The following is an 18,937-nucleotide window of genomic DNA, read 5'->3' as shown; positions in this document are numbered from 1 at the left end:
TGGTTTGTTTGGTTTGTTTTCTATTTTTTGTTTTTTTAAAATTTTTCATTTTTGTTTTTCTAAAAAATGTATTCTTTTTTTTTTCGTTTTCTTTTTTCAAGTGATTTATTGTTTTTCTTGTTTTTAAAATTAATAAACAAATGTGTTTTTTTTTCCCTGAAACTCAAAATATAAAACGCATGAAAAACAAACATACTACATAGAAAGTCGTCTCAATATAAATATGATTCCAGCAGATTAAAAGCTCGTGAATAATCTAGTTTTAATAAAATTAAAGTTTTTTTAGGCAAAATTGGCCTTCAAGATACTGCAATCCTTCTTCTCTATTAAGCGTTAAAGCATCATAATAGGAAGAATAATTATAAAACTTTGATTTTTATAGATACTGTCCTCATGTATAGATGGGAATGAAGTCCCCCATTCGTAAAGAAAGGGAAAAAGAAACTCCTAGACAAATGTCACAAGCCCACGTTTGTGACAACTATGGTAAGCCAGGCTTCTCTTGATGATGTAATACATCGTGCCTTGAAAGTTTGCTCAATTAGGGACGTAAGATTCATGATTCATGTGATCATGTCACTACAAACAACGTAGGTACTAAGGCCGGCGAGCGAAACTTTGTCCGGATGATTGAATTTGTGCGATACAAATTAAACCAAGTTTGAATATTAATTATATGTTCGCAATTTGACTCCAATTATAAAATTCTTGTGCGTTTAAAACAGGGTTAGTGTCCAAACATAAATATCCTGAATTTCAAACATATAATTGATGTATATTCGACGTTTCAATCCATATAAAGATATGGTTAATAACATATGGTAATTTTTACGGGGCAAGCAGGTTTGGAACTTGGGGTTATTTGATATTATTATCATAATTTTTTTTCTTCTCAACTTAAATGTTGTGTCATTATTAATTTGTTTGTATTTTGATATATATGACTATTTGTTTTGTATTTTATATTATTTTAAGATTCGATGGATTGTTTTAATTAATTGTAATTTTATTTTAAAGAGCAAAAAAAATGTATGTCGAGTTATCCAACATCATATCACAAAAAAGAGAATGACATTTGAACAAATTGGACAAATCGAACAACCCGAATTTGTTCAATTAACTACGTCCAAAATCAAATACAGACACGTAAATATTTCGTAACACTCTTTATTTTTTGCCACCCTAGGTAATACAAGAGGAGCAACTCCAAATTCTAGAGATATTTTTCCTGCAATTGATCTTTCTCATTCAAGTGGTGTCTTGTGCAAGAAGTAAGACAGGACAATGCTAGAGACCCTCAAACTCTAACCCTCAAAAACCCCCCAAATCTATTTGATATTATAATAGTCATTGATTAAAAACAAACATGTAAGATCCACTTCACATCCAACACTCTACATTAAATGAAGGTCTTTTGGGGATCACTTTTTGAGGGTCTTAAGCATTATCCGAGAGCAGTATTAGTTGCGTGTACTTTTGTAAAATAAGAGTAAAGTGAGGAAGTAATAGTTGCTAACTTTAGTAACAAATTAGGTATGAAAAAGCAAAAGGCCAAACTAGCTCTTAAATCATAGTTATGTAGGTCTATTTTTCTACAAGAAGTTTGAAAACCTTAAATTTTTTTTAAGCAAAGTATTGGTGTCCTTCTTAAAAGCCTAAACCCTTATGACTTTTTGTCTTCTCATTTTTTTTTTTTTTTTTGTAGATGTGAAAAGAAAAGGGGTAATTGAAATGTGACAGAATACCTAAGCAACATGGGTCTCTTTGCCTATAATTGATCATATTCATAGCACACCCACTTAAGACGAAATTTTTAATGGCACATGTGAAGGAAGTACAGCAAGCAACTGTTACTGTATGAGTTGTGGGTTTCTTAATGGAATGGGTGAGCTCATTTCTGATTGATATTGAATGTGCATGTGTGGGAGAAGTACAGAGTCATGGACTTGTTTGAGTTTGATATTACTTCCCTTTTGTCTGTTAAGTGTTTGTGGAAATGCCTGAGTGACCTTATTCACAGCCTTTACCATTTATGCTTGTGTAATCACATGGTGTGTGGACAGTGATTAATGAATAGAAGAAGAAGAAGAAGAAGAAGAAAAAGAGATAGATATATGGATAGATAGGGGTGGCCATTTATTGTAGATCTAGTCGTATGACCACATGGTCCCTACCCCAGCTCTGCTGCTGCTGGAAAAATGATAATGGAGAGTTCTTTGTTTTTTTCCTCCAAGTGTTCAAAGTGAACAAAAGTCTTTTCTCTGTATAGCTGTGTTCTTTGTGGATACTAATTCAATGTAAGTTGGCAATAAGATGGCAGCTATAGAGGCAGTTTAGGCAAACAATATCTCCCATCAACATATCAAAGATTGCACATATATTGTTTGGCTTTAGCTTTAAAGAAAACTCCACTAGGTGGTGGTGGGGGTTTGAAATCATATCATGCAGCAGAGAGAGAAAATTCACCATAAAAAATGACATTCCATGGAAATATATTGTAGTTTGTGAAGAGGCATCTGAAAACAGGAGAAGAAAAATGCATGTGAAGAAGCTGAAATGTGGGTGCTGGTGGTACAAACAGCAGCCAGAAAATGAGGCAAAATTTAAGAAGTTTGTCTATTATTATGGCTGGCATTTGTCCCAAGATATTCTTCAGAATGAATGTAAATTCAACCAACAGATAAATGCAGTTATCACTGCTTTACCTGGATACTACTCTTATACAGGAAATTTCACCATATCAATATATCATGGACTATTTATACAAGCCAGTACAATCATTACCTATACTAATCACAGACAGGGAACATCAAACTATTGGAGTGAAACTTCTGTTGACAGTTTTACATGTAAAAGTTGAGCAGGAAAAGTTCTACATTCTCCAAAACATGAAAGCAATGATGTGGAACTTGCAGTGGAATCCTCAATGATATTAAGCAGCAGACCCAAAAGAAAAAATTCAACATGGTACAACAAGCATGAACAAAAAAAAGACCAAAAAGAAAAAAAGCAGAACAGGCAACAAGAACCAGATATGTCAATATGAAAGCGGGGAGAGGGAGATATGGGTATCAAGTATCAACCCCACTGTTCAAATGTAATATCCACACTAAAGGTACATGCAAGCTTTTGAGATTCTTGGTTTGGTGCTCTAACTTGTATCTCAAACATTCTTCAGTTTATCTTTTTGGATGTTGGCCCAAAGGAGAAAGGTACTCTCTAGAATCTAGAATGTACATCCAGTCTGGTTTCTCTGTGTGTCTTTCTTGCCTTTCGTATCCTCCATGTTCACACACGCATGATGACTTAAAACTGAAGATTCAGTTTCAATCAAGTTAGATTTGATTGAATAGCTTCCTAAAAGATAATGAGAATAAAGTGAAAGGAGTTCTACAACACAATTCTTTTAGAACTGCAAACATCATTTAGTGACAAGGAGGGCAAAAGATTATTCCTCTCCTCAATCAAGATTTGAAATATAACAAAAAGAGATAGCCTAACGTGCGAGAGGATATTTAATAAACTAGGCAGCTCAATCTTCTTGCAAGTTTTTAAAGCATGCATTTTGTTAGACTTTAGACAATGACAATGAGGCTAAATTATTACCTTTGCGAGATTGATCTAGCATGATCATCACTGTAGATATCAACATGAAAAATTATCAAAGGTTCAAATGACGACATCAATCACAACAATAGACGTATAACTGTATAAGCAAAGAGATTAAGAAAAAAAGCAAAAAAAAAAAAAAAAGGAGAGGGAGAAAGAATTTGACAATCATACCCTATAACACATAGTATGGAGAAAATAATCTCTCATTGACAACTATTATTTATCTTGATCTCTATAAGTTCCTCAATGGGTTGACGACAGATGGGACACTTATTTGATTGAAGCCTTAAGGCCTTTGCACATTCGCTGCACATACACTGCAAAGAAATAAAACACAAAATTTAAGAACATAGAAACTGGGCAGAGCAGAAAGGGACGGCAAAAGGGGGAGAAAGTATTTCAATCTCAATAGCTGTCACAAGCATCTACACCTTAGTGTTTCCAAGGAAATCAGAAACTAAGCACAAAGTAAATTAAGCGGTAGATCAACCACTAGAAGAAAAAAACAAACAAGTATTGTAAAGAGAAAGGCTGGCCAAAATCAAACCCAGGTTTCATTTTGATGATCAATACATCCAACACCTTAACCCTATTCATATCTAGGATCTAGCTCTATTCCAAAGTAGTATAACTCACAAGAACACATTAAGGTCTGAAGGCATGACTTCATCTATGAATAAGAAATTCAGGAGAGAATTGATGATCAGCAAACAGCCAATCATTCTACATGGAAACCAAAAAACTAATAAAAGGACTAACAGCTTAGGTTTCCATGTTGCGTTTGATTATTTTTGAAAATACCAAATAGTAGAGACTATTCATCACTCTTTCTGGAAAATCAGAAACGAGCGCATAAGTGGCTGTCATTTCAGCTTTTAGTAAAAGATATTTGAGGTGGATTCTTACCATATGTCGGCAGGGTAGTACCGCGGTATCCTTAGGGTCAGTCATGCAAATTACACATTCCTTCCCGGTGTCACTATCATTAAACTCTTCTGCTGATGAGCTTGCAATTCCGAATATCTCGCGTAGCTCATAGCGTACGCCATCTATCCACAAAATCTGCCTGATCACTTTTACTTGAAAAAGGTCGTCATTATTCTTCTCTAGAACAGCTTGGGTAATCTGCATATGAACAGGTATCTTTTCATGTTCAGGTTCATCTATTGAATTTGTAGATGAGCATGTTTCGGCAGATACTACAAGAGGAAAGATATCTTCTTCAGCAGAAGGTTTACGGAGATCATCCAACTCAAAGAAGCCCAAGTCAATTCCTGTTCCTGAAGGCTGACAAAATCTCTGTCCCAGTCCTTTCCGAAAGGGGATTTTTACTGGCATATACGCTTCAGGAAATAGCGGAACAAATCTACAATCTGACTCTTCCTTTGCGAAGTAGAGAATAGTAATGCTGCAAAATCAGGAAAACAAAAATATTATAGCAACAAGGATAGACTAATTCCAAGACAACCTCTTAAAGTATTCCAACGGTAGAATACTAGAATATTTTACTAATGAACTGAAGCCAACCACTTATAATAATTAGTCTCCAGTGGGTTAATCATGTAATCTTAAGGTAAACTATTTTTATTTCCTAGTAGATCCAAATAATTACACATGTTACTTGGGACATTTTAGTTAACCGAGTTTTGATATTAAAACAATGAAAAATCAACAAAAATTGAATACATGTTATTTTACCAGATAAAACTGCATGCAATTAAGTCACATCAAATAATATCTATGCCATTGATCAAACTAGGAGCAAATATCACCACACTGAGAAATAAGTCCCTCCAAAATTTGCCGTTATAGAGGTGCATATTGAAAAAGTCCCTCCAAAATTAGCTGTTATTTGCTGTTACGTAAATAAGTCCCTCCATAAAACATTAAGGGGAAAGAAGCTGTTCAAGTCGTCCTGGTGGAAATTGAGGCATCAAATGCCTCTGAACTAGATGTGGGAACCAGAGCATTCCAAACATGTTATGAGGCAGCTTCGAAGCCCAATATCTAAATTCGCCAATCAAGTCCTAACAATTTGGCCAAATATTGGACACTGGACCACGGTTGAAAATGGTTAATACCTCGAAAGCACCTAATTAAGCATCAAACTTGCAAAAGAATTACACAAAATGATCTGCACATCATTATTTTCTTTTTTTCCTGGTAAAGAGGTTAGGAAGAGACCCTCCTGATGCCTTTAGTCAAAACAAATTCCTTGTTGAAAACTGGCAATTGCAATGATCTAGCCACATTATGACAAAATTTCGAAGAGCACTAGGGCCTTTTGGCCAAGGCTGAATAATTGGAATGCTGGGAAAGAAAAGATTTATGTGGCAATGAAGATAAATTTGAAGATGAACATTCGGGAATGAAGATTATAACGCTGTTTCATTATTCAAGTTTCGGGCACTCATGTGAATATAGAACAACCTAACAACTCAGCTGAGACTTGTCTATCTAAATCACCACGGACTTCAATTAGTTGCAACTTGCATGATTGTTATAGCCTAACTAGAAACTGGGAACAAAGCCCCAATACTCATAACTTTCACCTGAAGTATTAGGTTAGTATGCTGCCAAATTGCAGTGCAAGTCATGGTCTGTACCGGAATTGAAGTTGATCAATTATGACTTGACTCTAACTACAACAGCTTTCAAGCAGCTTGAATACATTACAAGAACAATGATACAAAGAATGGATATCACCGACTACAATATTAATGCCTTCAAGTTTTTGTTTTGCGCATTTTTTATATCACTTTCATGAATTTGCAACCCAGAGAAGATCTCAAAAGACAAAACATATAAGGTCAGCTTTCCTTAACCTCTCCGATTAGCCCATATCAGATGCTCAAATCAAGAGGTAAAGCTCTAAATATAAGCTACATTTATCATAAAAAATGAAGTGCATATGCACACTGCATTCAATAGGTTGATGTGGTATGCTGCGTTGATTAATCTTTCGATGCACAAAATAAGTTCCTCACAATCCCTTCAGTTCATCATATTTGAAATAAGTTCCTCACAATCCCTTCAATTCATCATATTTGAAACACTGAATCACCTTTTATCCTCCATTTGTCTCCCCAAAAATATGTTTCCAATTAGGAGAGAGTCTACGTTTTCAGAGCTCCTATGAAACCCAACTAAGGACCCAATATCATTCAAATTTCACATCTCAAATAGTTTTATGTTCTTTCAGCAACAGAGAAAATAGCGAAAAGTCGATTCACCAATCAATAAAGTTGAAAAATAAATAGAGAACAAATAAATACTGACCTCCCATCAAACAAAGCGTCGAAAACAAAAGAAACCAAGTATTGATCCGGGTTCTGCTCGTCTATCTCCACACGCAACGTATCTTTATGGACATTGACATCATTCCTGATCTTCTTTGCGTTCTGGTGCTCCACGTAAGGCGGCAGCGGAGATTGCACGGAAGCAGCAGGAGCGCGAACTGCGGGCCAACCATTAGTCTGAGGAGGGGCATAATTGAAATTGTAAGGCTGGTGGTAGTGGTAGTGGTGGTGATTGTAGCGAGGAATCGAGTGATTCCCATAACTGTAAGAATTGTAGTATGGGTGAACTGGCGGCGGCGGAGGAGGCGGAGGTGGGTTCTGTGAGAAAGGATAAGGGGTTGCAGTGCTCGAATTGGTGGTGGTGAAGTGGTAGTTATGTGGCGGTAGTGGGGGTGGTTCTGTGGAGTAGTGGTAGTAAGGCGGTGGTGCTAGTGGAGGTGGTGGGTAAGCGCGGTTTCTTCTTCTGTTGGTGCTCCATGAAATTCCCATCTGAGGGAGAGAGAAGGGTTTGAAGAAGGGAAGGTGAAATGGGAAGGAAAGTTAGGAAAAATTGGTTGCAGAGAAGTTGAAGAAGGTGAATTTTCGTCGTTTCTCTCTTAACTTGTCAAATACACTATTTTTTTTAGAGGAAAAGCAATTATATACACTATTGTCAAATACAATATTAGGTTAATAAAATAGAGAACTTCTCCCATCTATTAGAGCAACTCTAATGTGAGTTGCTATAATTGAATTCTACATTCTTAAATAGAGTTAAAAATAGTTTGTAGTAAAAAAATTTAGTGTAATTGGGAGTTATAATTTTAAAAATAGTTTGTAGTAAAAAAATTTAGTGTAATTGGGAGTTATAATTATAGTGGTAAAACACTATTCAACGTAAATCCACTAAAATTGAAGCTCATGTATTCCCATCAATCGTGAGAGAGATCGATGTAAGTTGTCAGAATGCGAAAAACTCCTCTATGGCTAGCCCTAAATTGAAAAATGAGCAACGAAAAGTGAGTCAAAACGTAGATACCCTTCGATTCTTCACTTTTTTTACCTTCTTGCTTTCTCTCTTTCAACGTTGGAAATATTTTAAGGAGGAGGACGAATTGTTATTTTACCAATTCATTTACCTATTGCGTTGGAGATGGATTTTTTGAGGACGAGGGTGTATTATGACATTTTTTCCCATTCAGCTCCATATAGCAATCCGATTGGAGTTGTTCTTAGTGTTTTTGGTGAAATTTCAATCAATTTTAACCTCTTTTTTTTAATATAAACAACTCAATTGAAATCATCAATTTTGTTTTTCCTAAATGCAACCAAATTCCAAAACTTGGACAGCTATATTTTTTTGGTATTAGGTCGAAATAGTGGGGGAGTTTGTAGCATATCTCAACTAACCTTGGATTTTAGTGTACAACCTAAATGGATTCCAAGCATTGCATCATGTCATTTCCTTGATCTCCAAAAATTGAAATTTGCTAATTTAGGGAGAAAAAGATATCATTAGTTAATGTGATAGTTGCCTTAATTTCAGGATGGTAAGATATAGATATAGTTGTAAAGCAACATATTTATGGTCATACCCCACCTCTTGCCATTCTCATTAAAAATTCAACTCCACATAATTTGCCACCAACACTATTCAAATGTTTGCATTTTATTCCCTCCCAAACAACCACACCCATGGAATGGCGCAGATAAGTCGGGCCGAAACTCAACGCGAAACCTAATGAAGATAGATCTCACTGAGGATCAAACCACATAAACGACAGACTTTGACCGAAGCTGATAACCAATTGGACTATCCCAGTTTGGTTGTCTACAATCATGTAGTAGGAGGGACATTGATTAAACTCAGAAACAACTAGATGCAGTAGCTGCATTAGTTTCATTCATACTGTCATTTCTTTTGTACAAGTATTGCAATATAGAAATCCCAACTCTTCAAACCATACACACAATCAGGAAAAGAAAATTAAAAGAAACTGATGACACTTTGACATACATTACCCACAAAAGGTGCATATGAGGATCAGATTTAACAAAACTCAGGCCTAGGTTTCTTGCGAACGGATATGCATCCGCGCTGATGATCCCTAAAGATTCTGATCTCAGAACAGTCTCTCAGGTCATCAAGACTAAGATACTGTTGCTTAACCATCCTAGAAGAATCACCTCCAGTGTCATGTAACCAAATATAAGGCTGGCATGCCTCATCATAGTAATAGAGCAAGCTCTTCATGCCTACATTATTGCCTCCACTCTTGTTCTTACTGCCAGGAATGTAAGCCTTGTAAATGCTCTTGCACTTGAGTCTCTTTGAAGATCCTGCCTTCAATGTGTGAACCTTCTTCAGTATTGATCCCACCCTTATTTGTAACTCCACCGGCCTATCGCTCAGGTTCCAGATCCTCGTGCCAAACCCGGATGGCTGCGCGTGATCCTGACATCCATCGAAGCAACCACCGATGGGAAATCTGGTGACTTTCTTCACCTTTCCTCTTAGGGACTCAAGATGCATCCTTTGTTGCAGATAATGATGTACTCTTTTATCTACACTACTTGTTTGTTCTTATATATATATATATATAACCCTCCCATCGAGTTATTGGTAGGGTTCCTCATGATCCCAAAAATTCAACACAATAATACAGTGAAAAAGGTAAAGATATAGATAGTGAAATTATAAAAATGCAGGGGAAGAGTATTTTTCTTTCACTTTATTCTTGTAGGAAGAGATAAAAGAAGGCAATGGCTCCCACAGAGCATATAAAATATCATGATGAGGCTTGCATATGATATGATTTTGCTTCCCCCTTTCATCATGGAATCCTGCCTTTTCTGGGTTTCCTACTGTACAAGTCTTGAACCAACGCCTGTACGCCATTGTTTCTTTATGGCAAGGTGAATTTGGACCACCACCGGCCGGTAGGTGGACCAAGGAGCATCAGCTTGATGGAATAAAGGGGCATTAAAAGTCACCTAAATTTAAGGCACAAGCAGAAAACCGTGTTTTCCCATGATGGTTTAATGGACGCTGTTCATGCACTTTCAGTGAAAGCCAGGAATTCAGGGTTCACCAAATGCTGCAACTTTTTAGACCACTTATTCACCCAGAAATCTTAAGGAGAGACCCATTTTTTCTTTTTCTTTTTCTTTTTTAAATATTGTAGGAAACTCTCTAAGGCAAGACCTTTTGGATCCACTCTGGTCGACCCTCTGGATCCACTCTGCTCAAGTAACCCCTGATCCGTGCACTGCACCCCTCTTAAGTTTCCTACATGGAGTCAGAGTAAGTCGTTGGCGCTTTATCAGAGGGTGAGGCCCCAAACTCCAAAGTGTTGATGAGAGGTTTCGAACCTAGGACACGAGAGTTTAAATGGAATACCAGGAACCAATTTGGCAAACCCTTAGAATTTACCAGTGACCCACTTATCTCCGAATTTCAGATCATATGCAACACCGGATTATTCCAACACCAAGAAAATTTGAGCTCTCCAATCCAGAATTTGAAATCCACGGTTCCTAAAGCATGTGTAGTTAGGTAGACAAGACATGTAAACAGAATTCAAAAGGAAAAAAAAAGAAAGAAAGAAAGAAAGAAGGAAAGATTGGGTTCCTCGTGACCCACTTCTCTCAGAATCAGATCATGCAAACCACAGCATTATTCCAACACCAAGAAAAATCGAGTTCCTCCAATTCAGAAGTTGAAATGCACAGTTTGTAAAGCTTATGCAAGTAAACAAAATTTAGGCAAAAAAAGAGAGAAAAATTTAGAGACAAGCAGCATATACAATCAAAATAATGAATCTCAGCGACTTTTTACATATATATATTTTGTTTCAATGGAGGAGATATCGATGCTTTAATAACAATATGTCAATGTTTGAAAAAATACTAATGAACTTTCACCTACCAAAGAAAAGGGTTAAACTATACAGATCACAAATGGCTTGTCCTAAATCTGAGGTTTCGAATAATGGTGTTGCCTCGGAAACAATGCAGTGAAGAATTTACAGAAAAAATAAAACTTAGTTTTCATGGTGGACATCCGAGGAGTCTATCCTTATTATAAGAGGCTGGTTGAGATCCGCTGTTGGTTCAGCGACAATGGGTAATTCTGGGGAGGCTGAAAAGCCTGAAATGTCATCTATATCCTCGTTTTCAGCGAGAGCTTTGTCTAAAGCAGTTTTTGCAACTCTCATAACAACAAACATTAAAATCACTGCATGGAGGAGAGAAAAAGAGTATTAAAAAAAAAAACACATCAGTAAGATTAAAAGCCAGATTATCGTAATCAGGAAAATAGCGTATTGTATCTATACTCAGCTTTGCGATATGTGCAACAAATATATTGCATCCAACTACCATTTACCCCAATCAACTTCTGGCAATACTACCGTGCAAATGAAAATTAGCAAGATCCACGGTATGTAAGCAAATTGTGAAAGTGTAAACAAACAATCGAGTGAAACAAAACCGGCTGTCATAAAATATATATTCAGTTTTGTGACACATGCAACAAATATATTGCCTCTAAAAGCATTTAACCCCAATCAACATCTGGCAATACTACCATGCACAACTTTAGCAAGATCCATGGTATGTAAGCGAATTGTGAAAATGTAAAAAGCATCAACAAGCACAGAACACTGTAACACACCATTATATTTATATCCATCTAGTTAATTCGTATTACATAAACCAATTATTATAGCTACAGTTAATTCTGATCTTTTAATTTTGGAGCTTCACATTAGGTAAAAGGTTCAAGTGCTTTAACATCTTTCTTTAGTGCTAGAGAACAAATAATACCACACTTCCTAACAGAAATTCTTGGTTGGTTAAGCCTCAAAACCAACTGGTAAAAATAATGGAACTTAAAGTTATTATGTAGCTACATGGTGATCTTTGGACTCATTTGTAGATTTATTCTCTCTTTAGAGGGGGATGGAAAAGTTTAATAGTATCTGTAGAGTACAGACACTTAGAAACTTACCTGATACTAAAAAGCCCAACACAATAAATACCTGCATCCATCACATAAAAGAGATCATAGATCAGAACTGAAGATAAAATGGAGATACCCGGACCACAAAAGTAAAACAGAACATAATGTATTAAACAACAGATTCCTGGCACATTTATCTCGCTCTCTCTTCTTTTTTTTTTTGTAGGGGGGGGGGGGGGTGGTTTCAGCCTTTCAGGTTCTTTGTAAGCAATATTCTGAAATTGACACTAACCCCAATATATTTTGGGCTTGGGGCTTAGGTTCTAGGATTCAGGGGTCCAGGCTAAAAATCTAGGGTTCAAGAATTAGAGTTCTCTATATCAGTAAAAATATAAGATTGACCCAAACTTTAATCCTAGTTTCTAAACCCAAGCCCTCCTAAAGCCTTGACCTAAACCTAGAATTCCTAAGGCCAACCAAACTACCCTAGAATGCCTACCTAAGACAACAAAATCCTAACCCCTTAACCTAAGCAATAAACCAAAATATGTGACGAGTTAAGAATACTAATTGTTGGGCAAATAGGGCTTTTAAGGAGTAGGATCTAGGGTTTAGGGTCAAGGGCCACAAGGCTTCTCCCGGAAAGATTGATATGGAGACCATACGGGGTTTATGGTCGGTTAAGGATTTATGTTCTGAAGTTTAGGGTTCTCCATATCAGCAAAGATTCAAAGATGGAAACTAATCCCAGCAAACATTTATTTAAAACCTGAGGTGATGCATCAGGGCAGATAAGCCTTGTCGGGCATATATGACAAACATAACAAATAGAAAGATGGCAGCAGTCCTACCCAACGAGTAGTAGAGAATTCCCTCCATCCATGTGTCACGTCTGAAAGATCCTTGAGAGTTGTTCCAACATAAACTAGTGCAAGGGTTATTGGCTGCAACAGCACATCATGTTAGAATATTCATCTTAGAACTGATTCCATATTTTATTGACCTGAGAGCATAAATAACCCTTCCCCCTCAAACAAAAGGTACCATGGAATTTTTTCCCACCATGTACAACTTAACAACTGAACACCATAGTGCTAAAATGAAAGACCCATTAAACTAGTATACTAACAAAACAGGATCTCACAATTGATAAAAATTACATAATATACTTAAAATTCGTGAATATTACAAAGAATTATTAAAAAAAATCAATTGGGATAAAATCACTGAGTGGTGAGAGATCAGTATAGAATAAATTACCATCATGCCTAACCAGGATGCCAGCATGTATTCTAGTATAGGAACAGGAGTGATGGAGAGTAGGTAATTCAACATATTAAAAGGGAGTAGAGGAACAAGTCGAAGCAGCAAAACAATCTGCAAAAGAACACCAGAAACTTCAGTAGTCACGCATTTGATTTTTGCAGCATACAGCATCTTAAAGATCTCCAAACTTATGAATGAGTTTTACACCCAAACATACTATATTTTAAATAAGATGCATGTTCCACTGGTCCACTACTCCATTGCTTAGGTAAATAACCTGTCAAACAATGAACAATTTGACATTCGATTGTAAAGCCAGCCCAACACCCAAGAATCAAACACCCTCAGCAAGTAAAAACTGTTGCAACTTGAATAAATTAAGGGACTTGGATGACACTCTAGCACCACATTAGTGACTCATTACTTTGTTCTCAGTTTCAAGTTTCAACTACAAACTACAAAGGTTTCAACTTTATCCAGTCCTAGGTACTTTATTCCACCTGTTCAAGGAAATTATATTAAAGTTACGGTCAACACTAACAAACCAACAAAGGGATCAACATATTCAGTAGTGATAGACCAAATATATAATAAACAAACCTTAAAGCCAGATCTTCGAATTGCAATTGCTACCGACTGAAATTTTGGATAATCCTTCAACTTTGAGACAACATATGATCTCCCAATCTGGTTTAAGAATGCCAGAAAAAATAAAATACAAATTTGACATAAATACTCTAAAAAATTACAATTAATGTAATGATGGTAGTAGAATAAAATATCACAAGGTAGTCGAAGAAAATGGGCAAGAACTTAACAAAGGGTGGCATAGATAAATAATATAGATATTAAAGTACTAAGACAGAAGTGTATACCACCACAAGATTTGTTTCAAACTTACAGTTCTGCCAAGAAGAAATGCTGCCCCGGCTCCAAGTGTAGCACCAATAGAATCAGCGATGAAGCCCACAGGCAAACCGAAAAGGTACCCACCACCAAGCTGAAAGATGGTGACCAAGTTATGGGATTGTACAGGAGAAGGGACATACATAACCAAATTAGACGATTAATCCCAGTAAAGAAGGTATGTTACAAAATAGGAACATGGACTTAATGCAAAAGTGGAAATTGACCAGATAAAAAGGTCAAACAAACAAAAACATTTCACACACTGAGACTCAAACAAGCGGCAAAAGCATCAAATGAAAATTTAACGCTTACAGTTAGCACTGAAGCTGGAACTGCCAAGACCGTGAGAGGAATATAAGCCACAGCCCTACAAAACCAAAGAAAGATGTGGTGAGCCATAACTTGCATATACCCAGATCAAAATTTGAAAATCCAAGTGTTATTGATACTGTGTATATGCAATCAAATATAGCATTGAGGAAAGAGGAATACTTCTGAATTTCACATTTTCCATCAGCATCATAATTAAAGACTATTACTTCCATATGTGGTAATGGCAAGAGTTCTATGAGAAGGCGAAATGCAAAGGCCTTCTCCCAATGGCACATACTTTACACGGTAAAATTGCCCCATTCATATTAAATATGTTTTGAAGAGATCCTGTAGGGTTAGAATCTGAAGTTGTAATGAGTACGAAAACTTAGTTTCTCATCATCAAATCTGCCTAGCTAGTAAATTTATAACCATAGCGGCAATAATCACTGGTCAAGATTCCCGATACTTAGAAATTTGGGCTAAGAGCCTAAGATTATGTATCCAGTGACATATAACATTCATATGGATGCTCCATTCATGACCCATTCAAACAGGCCAGACGGCTTTCAAGGCTTTCCGAGGAAAAGTGTTCATTCCCAAGTAAATGGACCACTCTTATGCACTAAAAGCAAACATTAGGTATGCATTGAACGCAAGAAGGCTCTGACACTTGCCAACCTATATAAGGGTCAACTGGTCCATTACAATTCAAATGATGAAACGTGCTTTAATTATAACTAAACATGAAATCAACAAATTCAACCCCAATTAGCTAAGGCCAACCAAACTAAATAATTAAAATTTTATTGTGCAGGTGTCCGGTTTGGCCAGGGCACATATGAGCCAATACAAAGTCCATTGAACATGAGGCTATTTCCGGTTCAGAAGATGTAACACCTATGTTGCAATAAAGAAACTTGACCACTGTGCCAGTCCCTCCATTTAGGCACTAGCAGTCCAACTAAGACAGTAGATACAATATGGTGGACAAGCATTTAAAAAAAAAGGAGGTGAGCTGATACGTACCATCCATATTTTGTACATTAAATTAGTCGCTCAATGTGTATGAACAAAGAGAGAACATGTCCACCATCTTTATTGTGAACTAAAATGTCACTCTCACTGTTCCCAAAATTTTGCAGATGTCTCACAAGGCAAAACACAATATAAACAGAATTCAGATTGCATTACTTGCAACCCAGGCCCTAAGGATATAGGCACGTCACTATATATGTACACTGTCCCTTCAACCTACTCCTTTCAACCTGTCACATCCTACTGCATAAGAATGTGGAAAACAAAAAATTTCGAATAGATCAGAAAAATAAGCTTAAGCGACCATTATTTTCAATATGCTTGATCCATGATGAGCATTCCCCTAAACTATTTCTACTGACTGGGGATTGCCTCCTCATGTGTAGAACCCACCACCTACTTCGCCCTATTTTTTGCTGAAAGAAAATGTCATTACTATCTACAAGACCATTTATGTTACAACTATATTATAATTACATGACATCATGGAGAAGTCAGTATTAACTATTAAGAGTAATTTGATGTTAAATTAGTTGAGAAACCAATGAGTATAATGTCGCAGCTATTGACTTACAGAACTAGAGGACCCCAAGGCCCCAGATCCTGTTCAACCCATAGTAAGAAGTCCTTCAAGATCTGCAGCACATAGTTTTTATCACGAGTAGACAAGTACAAGGTTATATATATAAAAAAGAGCCATTCTCTAGTCTGCATCATGCCCAATGGAACCAAAGAAAAAAACCAAAAAGAAAACATAACTTTCTTGCTGCTACCAACAACTGAGAAAGTAAATGCCAAGCCGAAAGATGATCAATTGTATAGATAGCTTTCTTCAAAATCAAAGATGGAAATGGGCTTTATAAAAACACATAAATTGCTGTGGCATTACAACAGACAATCCATTTCTTTGATGAAGTGAACTTTTTGAAGAATACCATTGTTTTGAGCAGTTGACATTCATTTGCTAGTAGCCCAGTGAGACTTGTGCACCATGATAGCTTAACCTTCATACTGTTTTGAAGTTCTTTAAAATCAATTTTGAGTATGATCATATCATGCAAAGAAATTGAGCTTAAAACTGTATCAATTTAGATGGTAGTCCAATGTCAAGACAAGCAGATATTTCACAAAGATGATTCCAATCCCAAAAGTATCCTTAATTCAGATTATTGACCATAATTTCCATCAAGATGATAAGAAAAACAATTAAATTTAAGCTAACAAATACGATATGCAAAACAGATCCAACAAAACCCAGGAAAAACCGCCGAACTTCAACACTAGAAATACTAAAACAAAAACCATCTCGAAATAAATCGTCCAATCCCCAAAGAATCACTGATATAAGCAAATAAACCAATCAAAAAGCGATATTGCGATAGACCCAGATGGCAAAATCAAACCTTATCGATCGGCAGAGTGAAGCAAGCAACGGTAACAGCTACAAGAAGGAGGAGAAGGAGGGTGATCCTGAGAGCAGAGCCCCATGTGAACCCCATCGAGAGCCTGCGACGCCAAGGCCTGCACTTTTCGCCGTCAGTGTCGAACTCCGACGTTGCTTGCTTCAATGACAAGCGTGCCCTCAATCCCCCTACGTCTGCCAGATTTGGCCTCTTCGACCCACCAATAAAAAAATGTGTCTTATTGATCTTCGTCCTTTTGTTTCAATCCATCAACACTCACGCACACAATGTCTGTCTGTATGTGTCATGCCATTTGAGGGTTGAAGATTAAAAAAGCTCAGGATTCTTGGCTTTCCTTCCGTTTTTTTGGGTTGATTTTGCGTTTTCGTGTGCTCCTCATCTATTCAAGTCAAATCTTATCGAGTTTTTTGGTAGATGATAGTTTTGACGTATTAATGGATATTCATGAGTTTTCTTCACTTTTATTCTAATTAAGCTTTTTCTTGGTGATCAATCCAATGCAATCCAATCCAATCCTGTTTTTTCAGTTTTTGTCCTTTCAATTTAATATCACCATTACTTTTGGTTTGAGTTTTTTTTTCTATTTTTTTTTCATGATTGTGGAAACCACCGAAAGGCAGTTGTCGTTGACATATTTTTTGAGTACTAAAAAAATTAACGCACTATATTACTAGAACAGAAAATTAATCTAGTAAATAGGGGTCCACATCGAGTTGGGTCCGCCCAATAATATGAGGCCCAAGCTTGGATTTACCATTCAGGCTGAAAATGGAAATCTAGGCCTGGGCTAGGGCCCAAATGAGTCGGACCAATGAGCCGGGCTTGAAGTCAATGGGTTAGACCATCATCACCGTTTGACTCCCTTCATTGAAACATAAAATGCCCAATCATTGTATGGTCCAAAACGATCACTGGATATATCTGTTTTAAAATGGTAACATTGGTTGACTAATGTTACTATTTTGAAAAAATTTCAGATCCGACCGATTTCGATGGCGGTTGGTCACACCACCACCACCATCGTTGGACTCAACTCAAAAAAAACGCACACTATCCAGCCATATCTGGACCAAGACTACCTAAAAAAGTGATGAGAGAAAGAAAAAGATGATAAATACGTAGTACTAAGAGAGATGCAGCAGGAGACAAAGATGAAATGATGAGAGATATAGCATAGAGAGAAATCATATTAGATCTAAACCTTTTTGAAAAAAGACAAAAAAGAAACTAGATAAAATTTAAATGATTTAAATAATAATAAAAAATAGATTTATGAGAGATAAAAATTTTTAGAGTGGATCTAGATGTCTAACAATTTTAATAGTGATATTAATTTGTCATTTTCCAAATCCAAGGGGAGATCAGACCCATTTAATATCCAACCTAGAGGAAAGGCCCAATAAAATTTCTCTAAGCCCAAGTCTCCCCGTCAGTGGTTGACAGGTTGTAGAAATGCCGAAGGGCCCATTTCATAATCTAATTTAAATTTAGGCCCAGCACTTATTGGGTTCTGAGCTGTTATTCATTGCTTTATAGCTGGCATTAAAGAGAATTAACAGTTGCAGACAAACCAGAATGGCAGCATCTACCGAGTTAATAGGCTTCTTCCCAACCAGATCTACCAAAAAAGAACATCTGTGTCTTGCACATTTTATGTCTGATGCCTCACTACATGATTCTATATGCTCACATACTGACTGGCATCAACCAAAAATGGCTTTGAACAGATGCTTGGGATGGATGAAGAAATCCTATATCATTAGCCCCATTTGGCTTTTATCAAAAGCCATTTTTTCTGGCATTCCTAGTCCTCCTAATAGAAAATGAATCATACCTCGTTTGGGTCTCCCTAAACCCCACTCTTTCCACTACATCACCATTGACTAGAGAAATATATTTCCTCTGAATGGACAGAACTGGAGTCCTGGAGCACAATAAGAAGCATAATAGTGTTCTTCTCTTCTTCCAGCCTGCAAAAAAATAAAGTTTTGAGAAATTTTTTTTTGAACTCTCCAGTATATAATAAGGAGAATTGTCATGTTCTATTTGGCTCTCAAAGAATAAGAATCGTTTCCACACACTTGAGCAACATTAACATTAATCAAAATCATTGACTTAAGAAGATTAAGACATGG

At 36.6% G+C, this 18,937-nt stretch overlaps 3 protein-coding genes across 5 annotated transcripts; all 3 read right to left on the bottom strand.

Moving 5' to 3' along the window:
- Nucleotides 1-2,903: 2,903 nt before the first annotated feature.
- Nucleotides 2,904-7,529, bottom strand: LOC120014989 (probable E3 ubiquitin-protein ligase LUL4). 3 transcript variants are annotated; one of them, XR_005471659.1, is made up of 5 exons: nucleotides 6,892-7,529; nucleotides 4,519-5,020; nucleotides 3,784-3,929; nucleotides 3,607-3,636; nucleotides 2,904-3,312 (listed from the first exon to the last, which is right to left on the bottom strand). XR_005471659.1 is itself a non-coding variant. In XM_038867153.1 (4 exons), the coding sequence occupies exons 1-3, from the start codon at nucleotides 7,398-7,400 to the stop codon at nucleotides 3,816-3,818; spliced, it is 1,125 nt and encodes a 374-aa protein (XP_038723081.1). In that variant the 5' UTR covers nucleotides 7,401-7,529; the 3' UTR covers nucleotides 2,904-3,312; nucleotides 3,784-3,815. The 3 variants fall into 3 exon arrangements, 2 of the variants coding, with proteins under 2 accessions (XP_038723081.1, XP_038723080.1); XM_038867153.1 differs by lacking the exon at nucleotides 3,607-3,636; XM_038867152.1 differs by lacking the exons at nucleotides 2,904-3,312; nucleotides 3,607-3,636 and having other exon boundaries at nucleotides 3,675-3,929.
- Nucleotides 7,530-8,750: 1,221 nt separating this feature from the next.
- On the bottom strand, nucleotides 8,751-9,698 carry LOC120014991. The gene has a single exon (XM_038867156.1). It carries the CDS (start codon nucleotides 9,421-9,423, stop codon nucleotides 8,941-8,943), a length of 483 nt encoding a protein of 160 aa, XP_038723084.1. The 5' UTR covers nucleotides 9,424-9,698; the 3' UTR covers nucleotides 8,751-8,940.
- Nucleotides 9,699-10,693: 995 nt separating this feature from the next.
- On the bottom strand, nucleotides 10,694-17,041 carry LOC120014992 (TVP38/TMEM64 family membrane protein slr0305-like). Its single transcript, XM_038867157.1, has 9 exons — nucleotides 16,782-17,041; nucleotides 15,953-16,014; nucleotides 14,341-14,395; nucleotides 14,021-14,119; nucleotides 13,720-13,806; nucleotides 13,114-13,230; nucleotides 12,705-12,797; nucleotides 11,902-11,932; nucleotides 10,694-11,127 (listed from the first exon to the last, which is right to left on the bottom strand). The coding sequence occupies exons 1-9, from the start codon at nucleotides 16,875-16,877 to the stop codon at nucleotides 10,934-10,936; spliced, it is 834 nt and encodes a 277-aa protein (XP_038723085.1). The 5' UTR covers nucleotides 16,878-17,041; the 3' UTR covers nucleotides 10,694-10,933.
- Between the last annotated feature and the right edge of the window lie 1,896 nt (nucleotides 17,042-18,937).

Source organism: Tripterygium wilfordii, chromosome 14 (assembly GCF_013401445.1).
Source record: "Tripterygium wilfordii isolate XIE 37 chromosome 14, ASM1340144v1, whole genome shotgun sequence".
Lineage (NCBI taxonomy): Eukaryota > Viridiplantae > Streptophyta > Magnoliopsida > Celastrales > Celastraceae > Tripterygium > Tripterygium wilfordii.
Note: the sequence above shows the minus strand (reverse complement) of the source record. Positions and strands in the feature narration are given on the sequence as shown.

Bases quoted from the DNA above. Each gene is read 5' to 3' on its own strand.
- LOC120014991 (XM_038867156.1), bottom strand. From the start codon at position 9,423: ATGCATCTTGAGTCCCTAAGAGGAAAGGTGAAGAAAGTCACCAGATTT.
- LOC120014992 (XM_038867157.1), bottom strand. From the start codon at position 16,877: ATGGGGTTCACATGGGGCTCTGCTCTCAGGATCACCCTCCTTCTCCTC. The intron at 13,231-13,719 runs GTTTGTTTATTA...GTTCTTTTGCAG, and splicing joins TTCGAAGATCTGGCTTTAAG to ATTGTTTTGCTGCTTCGACT. The intron at 12,798-13,113 runs GTAATTTATTCT...GTGCTGTTGCAG, and splicing joins CATCCTGGTTAGGCATGATG to CCAATAACCCTTGCACTAGT.
- LOC120014989 (XM_038867153.1), bottom strand. From the start codon at position 7,400: ATGGGAATTTCATGGAGCACCAACAGAAGAAGAAACCGCGCTTACCCA. The intron at 5,021-6,891 runs GTCAGTATTTAT...CTGATTTTGCAG, and splicing joins GACGCTTTGTTTGATGGGAG to CATTACTATTCTCTACTTCG. The intron at 3,930-4,518 runs GTAAGAATCCAC...ATTTCTTTGCAG, and splicing joins TACTACCCTGCCGACATATG to TGTATGTGCAGCGAATGTGC.